We start from the raw sequence: 8,774 nt of genomic DNA on the forward strand, positions 1-8,774 counted from the left end.
TAAAACACTAAGTCTCAGGGGTTTGGCTCTATTATCCAGGTCAGAGGGAAAGTTTTTCAACCAGTCTCTAAAACCTTTCGGGTACCGAGGGAATGGAAAACAGCCCTGAGGTGTCTGTAGCATTCAATCAACCCCAAAGAAACGCTCCTCGGGCCAGGGAGCATCTACACACAGAGGATCCCATTTACGGCCTCCTCCACTTCAGGCCTGCGGAGCGGCTGAGCGCACTCGCTGTGGCTAGGCAACCGTCGGCGCGTTCTTCGCGGCGTTAGCTCCGCCTCTTGAGGCGCTTCCGCCATCGCACGTCTCGAAACTCCTCCCCTCATTGGCTAGCGTCACGCTGATAGTGGGCGGGGGAAATGTGTCAGACGGTGCGGTCACTTCCGGCCCGGGAGCGCGCGGGTTGATTCGTCCTTCCTCAGCCGCGGGTTCTCGCAGCTCGGAAATGGCGGGTAAGTTCCCGGGAAAAGTTTACCAAGGGGAGGAGGCAGGCAGATCAGGGAGAGAACGCCTAGACGGTGGTGACAGTGTCCGCCTGGAACTTTTAGGCTCTAGCCTGGGTTCTAGAAGGCCTGCTGTGGACGAGAACCGTGAAACTCAGCCCAGCTCCCTGTCGGCCGCAGTCCGCACCCCCGCCCCCGCCCCCAACTGTTCGGGGTACTGCGCCTTCTGCTAACTACCCGCCCCTGCGGAGGGCTGAAGAGGCTGGGGGAAAGCGTCACGATTTGGGCATGTAAAGTGCCACACGTCTTGGGGCCTGTTTCTCTTCCCGTTCCTTTTGCCCACTGCTGGCTCAACTCTTCATCTGGTCCTGTTCCCGCCAGCTGATTTTAATGTTCAGATCCTCCTCTTCCAGGTCTCTGTCCACCTTCTCTTTTACAGTTAACTTCTGAGCTATCGCGTTGCTGCTTTGCCTTGCTCTAGCACTCTGACCTGGATCTCGCACACTTTAGTATTCCTAGGGTCGTATTTAGATGTCCTTTGAGAAAGATGTTCCTGTCCTCGTATAGTTTTAACTACAAATCTAAACTTAATCTTTTAAAGTAGGACGACCACTATAATACAGTTCTCTTGTCTTCATTGTACTCTGCTTTCTCCTTATCGAGTCCTTTCAATGGACATTTAATAACTTACTGTTATTTTTTATGTGTATTAGTTCTTTTGGTGTGAGTATATTCTTTATTCGAATTATACATCTTTTGAAGTGATGAGCTGTTTCTTTTGTCTCTTTACAGAGCCTTTGCAGTACTCTCACACATTAAACATTCCATTTTTATGATTACATTGGATAGACAAGCTATTGCTTGAGTTCTTTAGATGTTTAAGAAAGACTTACTCTACCAGATAGAGACTATAGGATCTTGGGGTATGCTGCTACCACAAAAGAGGAGGGACATTATGTACTGTATAGCGTGTTCATATTGTAAGAATGACATATAAATTCAAGTCTCAGGTCCAGCACTTAGTAGTTGGGTGCCCTTCGGCTAAACCTGATAATACATGATAATACCTTTTTAAGCCTGAGTTTTTGAATAGTTGATAGAGTTGAATACCTACTTATAAAATTGAGGGGATTAAGCCAATACCCTGTATATGATTTCACACGGTTAACTTTGTTGCTTAGATTATACATAAATTCCTTGAAGTGGGTTCTGTAATCTCAATTTTATAGGTTAGGGTCAAAGAGGTAAAATAATGTGCTCTTGTTCACAGAACTAGTATAGTGGTCAATTTGAATTCAGGAATTATGACTCTAAACTATTAAACTATACTCCCTCAAGTCTTCCACATTTTCTGTATTTTTTTTTTTGAGAGAGAGTCTCACTTTGCCTCAGTAGAGTGCTGGGTGTCACAGCTCACAACCTCAAACTCTTGGGCTTAAGCGATTCTCTTGCCTCAGCCTCCCAAGTAGCTGGGACTACAGGCACCCACTACAATGCCCGGCTGTTTTTGTTGTTGTTCTAGTTGTCGTTGTTCAGCAGGCCCAGTGGGTTTGAACCCTTCAGCCCATGTGTATGTGGCTAGAGCCCCAGCCACTGAGCTATAGGCTCCAAGCCTGAGTATGTATGTTTTAACCACTTTTTGAAGTTATAGCATGTCATCATCTTCCTTCTTTCCTTTCTATTCATGACTTTTTGACTTTTTTCCCTTGAATTTTTACTAATTATTATTATTTTTTGGAGACAATGTCTCTTTTGTTTCAGTTAAGAGTATAGTGGCATCATCATAACTCACTGCAACCTCCTCAAACTCCTGGACTCAAGTGATCCTTCTGCCTCAGCCTCCCAAGTAGCTGGGACTACAGGGTCCTGCCATAACACCTGGCTAAGTTTTCAGTTTTTAGTAGAAATGGGGTATTGTTCTTGCTCAGGCTAGTCTCAAATTCCTGGCCTCAAGCAGTGCTCCCACCCAGGCCTCCCAAAGTGCTAAGAATACAGGTGTGAACAACCAGGCCTCCCAAAGTGCTTGGATTACAGACATAAACAACCAACCTAAATCACTTCTAACTAAACCTTTTAAAAACCTTTTTTCTTAGGATTTGGTGCTATGGAGAAATTTTTGGTAGAATATAAGAGTGCAGTGGAGAAGAAACTGGCAGAATACAAATGTAACACTAATACAGCAATTGAACTAAAATTAGGTATGTATATCATTTCTAAGTGATTTTATATATATATATATGTATATATAATATATGTATATACAGTAGAACCTTTGTAAGTTGACCACCTCACTCAGGGGACCATATCTAACTGGTCAGCATATGAAGGTGGTCAACATAAGGCACTGGGCCTACTGTACTATAATGTAGTGTATGCCTAGTCTATGAAAATTAAGTAAACTTAAGGTGGCAATGTAGGGAAGTGGTCGACTATGGACGGTCTACTGTATAATCTTCAAATTTGAAGTAGAATTTTATTTAAGAGCAGTTGTTTATGTAAATGGATAGTTTTCTGTATTTGTTGAACAGATTCAGATTTTATTCAGTGTTGGTTTATGTTATGGTGAATAGATACTTGAGAAGTGGCAGAGTTTGAACCTTGGTTGAATCTGTGGATGTAGAACCTATATATATATATGGGGAGGGGTGGGTAACTGTATTTCGTTTTTTTGTTTTATTGTCCTGGCTGGGACCTCTGTTATAATGCGGAATGGAAGTGGTAGGGTAGACAGACATTTGTATATTACCCTCAATTTAAGTATGAAAATGTTGAGATTCACTACAAAGTATGATGTTAGCTGCAGCTTTTTCCTTTGTGCCCGTTATTAGGTTGAGGAAGTTTCCTTCTATCCTTGGTTTGGTAAGAGTTTTGTCATGAATAATTATTGCTTTGAGATCATATGATTTTCTCCTTTAATTCTGATAATATGGTGAATTACATTAATGGGTTTTTAAGTATTAAATCAGTTATGCATTCCAGTATATTATCCATTTTTTTGCCTTGCTGGATTTGGCTTGGTAATGTTTTGTTAAGAATCTTTGTTCAGGCTCAGCACCCAAGTACAATGGTTATGACGCCAGCCACATGTACTAAGGCTGGCAGGTTCAAGCCCAGCCCAGGCCTGCTAAACAACAGTGACAATTGCAACCACAAAATAGCTGGGCATTGTGATGGGTGCCTGTAGTTCCAGCTACTTGTGAGGGAGGCAAGAGAATCGCTTAAGCCCAAGAGTTTGAGGTTGCTATAAGCTGTGACATCATGGCACTTAACCAAGGCGACATAGTGAGACTCTGTCTCAAAAAAAAAAAAAAAAGAATCTTTGTTCATTCAAAAGGATCGCTTGAGCCTAAGAGTTTGAGGTTGCTGTGAGCTATGACATCACAGCACTCTACCAAAGATGACAAAGTGAGACGTTGACTCAGAAAAGAAAAAAAAAGAAAGAAATTTCTCTGTTTCGTTCAACTTTCTTCGTAATATTCCCTTATTGCCATTTTAAAGACTATAGAACCTATTATATCTTCTTGAGGATACTGGTCATTTGTGGTATTGGTAATTTGTGTTTTTTCTTTTTTTCTTCATAAGTCTGCATACAAATTTATTAGTCTTTTGATCTTTTCAGTAATTACCTTTCTCTAATTTTTTTTCTTTTTGAGACAGAGTTTCACTTTGACTCCTTGGTAGAGTGCTGTAGCATCATAGCTAACAGCAACCTCAAACTCTTGGGCTCAAGTGATCTTCTTGCTTCAGCCTCCCCAGTAGCTGGGATTATAGGCACCCGCCACAATACCCAGCTAATTTTTCTGTTTTTAGTAGAGATGAGTTCTCTTGCTCAGGCTGGTCTTGAACTCCTGAGCTCAAGCAATCTTTCTTCATTGGCCTTTCAGAATGCTAGGATTACAGATGTGAGCCACTGTGCCCAGCCTTTACTGATTTTCTATCTACTTAGTCTATCAATTAGAATAATTGAGAGAGGGTTCTTGAAATCTTTGCTATTGTGGATTTGTCTATTTATGTTTTCAGTTGATAGTTTGGCGTATTTGCACCTCTGATATTAGATGCATATGGATTTAGACAATATGTCTTTTTGATGAATTGATCTTATTATAAAGTGTTCCCTCTGTATCTTTGGTAATAAGGATATCTTTTTATCTCTGTCCTATAATGCTTTGTCTTACCTCATGTTGAAATTTACTTTGTCAGATATTAATATAACAATGAGAAATTTTTAGACATGGGAGAAATTAACAGCATATTTATATGTTGTCATCTAGGTGAGTGGGAGGAGTGATTGGATTTGAGTACTTAGTTATGATTGTCAGGTAGCACTAAGAGCCCACTTCAAGTTAGTACTTACGAATATAAAATGAGGTCAGCCACATTCAGGTGGAAGGGTACTAAAAAGAGTAGATATAGAGTCAGATTTAACTAGAGTTGGTGTTTTACCGGGTTGCTATGACAAAAATTAGGGCAAAGGCATTGAAGATGTTTACAAAGGAGTGATGATATTCCTGGGGCATGGAACTCTACACTGAAAAGAGAGGAAAAGTAAGGCTATGAGGTAGAGGAAAGATAGTGAAATTATATTTGAATCAACTCATTTTAAGTCTTGTTGGGGTTAAGGAATTGTTCAAATTGGGATATCAGAGGGAGTAAATTAGGAAAATAAGACATGATGGTGAGATTGTACAGTGTTTTGGAACAGAGATTAAGGGGGCGTAATTGTCAATAATGATAAATAAGGGCTAGGGCATATCATGGGAATAAGTGGCTAAGGAATAGTAAAGACAAGATTCGTGGAGGAGGAATTAAGGAATTGAGAGGTGAGGTGGAAAAATTTCTATTAATTTGGAAGTCATCAAGATTTAAGTCAGGTGTGATGTTTGAAAGTATGACAGTGAGCCAGGAGCTGAATTCTTCAAAGAATGAGGGAGAGATATTGAACATGAGCTTTAAAGCTGTTTTTAAGGTCTGAAGAAAGAAACATTCTGAAACCAGCAATGAGGAGCAAGGAGGATATGTTGTTCTAGCACAGTGGTTCTCAACCTTCCTAATGCCATGGCCCTTTAATACAGTTCCTGTGGGTTGTGACCCACAGGTTGAGAACCGCTGTAGCAGTATGAAGGGATGGGAGAAAAAACAACTCCTACTTCAGAGAGTTGTAAGAGAAGTAAGGTCTATAGGAGAGAGCCATGTGTGTCAGTACACTGTTAGAACAAGAAGACTTGGGAAGAGGTTGAGGACATGGAGAATTATAGTGATGTCTGACCCATAAGTTTCACAGTGGTCATAGGGAGTTGGGAAGGGTGAGATTAATTAGTAGTTTTAGGCTTGACGCCTGTAGCTCAGTGGCTAGGGCGCTAGCTACATAGAGTAGAGCTGGTAGTTTTGAATACAGCCTGGGCCTGCCAAACAGCAGTGACAGCTACAGCAACAAATAGCCGGGTGTTGCAGTGGGTGCCTGTAGTCCCAGCTACTTGGGAGGCTGAGGCAAGAGAATTGCTTAAGCCCAAGAGTCCACTGGAGGTTGCTGTGAGCTGTGACGCCATTGCACTCTACCCAGGGTGACGACTTGAGACTCTGTCTCAAAAAAAAAAAAAGTAGTAGTTTTATATTACTGTATGAGGATGAGAATCCTGTGGTAATTTAAGAATTTGAGGTTTAGGGGAATAAACAATATGATGGCATTAATCATAGTGTAATGTTGAGATAGCTAATGTAGACTGGTGGTGCTGATGGAAATGTTGAGAACACACTGGGGCCACCTTTGTATTTTAAAATAATATAATTGAACTTTTTTTTTTGAGACAGAGTCTCACTATGTCACCCTCAGTGACACAGGTCACAGCAACCTCAAACTCTTGGGGCTTAAGCCATCCTCTTGCCTCATCCTCACCAAGTAGCTGGGACTACAGGCACCTGCCACAATGCCTGGCTATTTTTAGAGACAGGTTCTCACTCTTGCTCAGGTTGGTCTCTAGTAATCCACCCTTCTCAGCCTCCCAGAGTGCTAGGATTACAGGTGTGAGCCTGCTCCTGCCCCTGGATTGATTCAGCCTTAAACCTACTACTTACCAACTTTTAGTTCCTATTTCTGTAGACTACATTCCATGGGAAAATATTAATTCGTACTAATTTGGATCACAGGGGCATTGGAAGAAGCCCAATCTAGATTATTGAGATAATTAGCATTAGCAGGCTTGTGACACTTATTCATTACTTGTCTCTCTTTTCTGTTTATGTCTCTTTACCCATCACTACCAAAGTGCTGTATAACATAGCTGGGCAAGGTGGTTCATGCCTGTAATCTTGACACTCTGGGAGGCCACGGTGGGAAGATTACTTGAAGTCAGGAGCTCTAGACCAGCCTGAGCAAGAGCAAGACTCCACCTCTACAAACTATAGAAAATTTAGTTGGGTATGATGGTGCTAAAGATGGCTCACACCTGTAGTCACAGCTACTCAGGAAGCTGAGGCAAAAGGATCGCAATAGTCTAGGGGTTCTAAGTTGCAGTGAGTTAGGCTAATGCCCCTTGCACTCTACCTAGGGCAACAGAGCAAGACCTTGTCTCAAAAAAGAAAAAAATGCTACCTAGCATACATATTATTATTAGAAGCAGTAGTTTGTAATTAATTTTTCAGAATTCTAGAGATTTTCAAACATTAGAGATAGAATAGTTGGGAAGTTTTTGGTAATGAGTCTCTATATATTATACTATTTTAAACTATGAAATATTATAAATATATAAAAAAAATAGAGCAAACTAATGAATACATGTATCTGTGATCCCATCATTCTTCTTTTTCAAATCTTAGCATTTGGTTGTATATGCCCAGCCCTCTTTTAATTTTTATTATGAAAATTTTCAAACATAGCCTTGAGAAAATAGAATAAACTCACCCGTACATGGATATCTAACACCTAGATTCAATAGTTAACATCTTGCCATATTTGCTTTAGAGCGTGTATTTTGGAATTATTTGAAGAAGGCATGAACATCATGATACTTTTGCACATCACCTAATATGTGAATGTGTATATATATAACCATAATGCTTTTATATTATCACATCTAAGAAAATTAATAACTTTTCAATATAATATAATTTTCTAGTTTCCCTGGTTACCCTCAAAACTCTTTAATAGCTTCAAAAAATTATTTAAATCATGATTTAAAGATTATGTACTACATTTGGTTGTAGTGTTTCTTTAGTCTCTATTAATCCAGAACAGCCCCTCCCCCACATGTAGCTTTTACTTCCATACCATTAATTTATTTGGGAGAATAAAGTCATTACACAGAGTTTTTAAATCTGCATTCTACATTTGTCTTCCTTTTTTCTTTCTTTCTTTCTTTTTGGTGTTATTCAATTTATTCCTCTATTCTCTATTTCCTATAAGTTGGAAGGTAAAGAGCTTGATTTAGATTTAGATTTGGGATAAATATTTTTGAGGAAGCTTCATGGGGGATGCTATATGCTTCATACTGCCTTGAATCAGGAAACATATCATGTTGGTCTATCCTGAAATGAGTGGTACAAGGTTAGATCACTTGGAAAGGTGACCGTCAGATCTCTATAGTGAAAAGATATCATTCCTTATGTAGTACTTTGACACCCAGCGAATGACTTGTTCCATAAAGGACAGTGTTAGAAATTTTTCATCTATAGCTCAAATGTTCATTCTTCATCCCCTTAAGGATTTTTTGATAATGTTTTTCTTCATAAGGTAAATTATGTTGGGAAAATGTTCAATGTGTTTGTACGCACAACCCATAACAAAAATAACAAAAGGATAAGCATTTCCTTCTTAGGTAGAAATTAAAGTTGAGGGTACAGAGTATCCTCAAGGAATATGATCCTTGAGGAATGAAGATACAGGGCAGGCGTCCTTAAAGTACGATCCACGGGCCACATGCAGCCCACCTAGGACATTTATCTGGCCTGCTGGGTGTTTTTGCCACAGCTGCCTGTCCTGCTTAGCAGCCGACTCGTCCCAGGGCCTGCAGTCCAGCCCTCCAATGGTCTAAGGGACAGTGAACTGGCCCCCCTGTTCAAAAAGTTTGAGGACCCCGATATAGAGGGTTAAACATCATGCATCTTCTTAATCAAAGGACTACAAGAAGTGCTGGGGGCTATCCTGTACCTATGGTTAGCCTCACCTCTTGCAGCTTGTACTGTCAATTGTGTCTCATGTGATCATTTATGGTGGTCGTGACACGAAGGATCTTCTTAATCCTCAAGAAACGAAGGAGGCTTGGTGCCTGTGGCTCAAGCGGCTAAGGTGCCAGCCACATACACCTAAGGTGGCGGGTTCAAATCCAGCCTGGGCCC

At 40.5% G+C, this 8,774-nt stretch overlaps 1 protein-coding gene across 1 annotated transcript in view; it reads left to right on the plus strand.

Annotated features, from left to right (window-relative positions):
• The first annotated feature begins 377 nt into the window (after positions 1-377).
• The window catches only part of HAT1 (histone acetyltransferase 1), a 49,100-nt gene continuing 40,703 nt past the window's right edge, over positions 378-8,774 (plus strand). The window contains exons 1-2 of the mRNA XM_003800871.2: positions 378-452; positions 2,537-2,641. Of these exons, the coding sequence (XP_003800919.1) occupies positions 446-452; positions 2,537-2,641 (112 nt within the window). The 5' untranslated portion in view covers positions 378-445. The remainder of the gene's footprint in view (positions 453-2,536; positions 2,642-8,774) is intronic.

Source organism: Otolemur garnettii, unplaced genomic scaffold, assembly GCF_000181295.1.
Source record: "Otolemur garnettii isolate 467f Iridium unplaced genomic scaffold, OtoGar3 scaffold00187, whole genome shotgun sequence".
NCBI classification, from domain to species: Eukaryota; Metazoa; Chordata; class Mammalia; order Primates; family Galagidae; genus Otolemur; species Otolemur garnettii.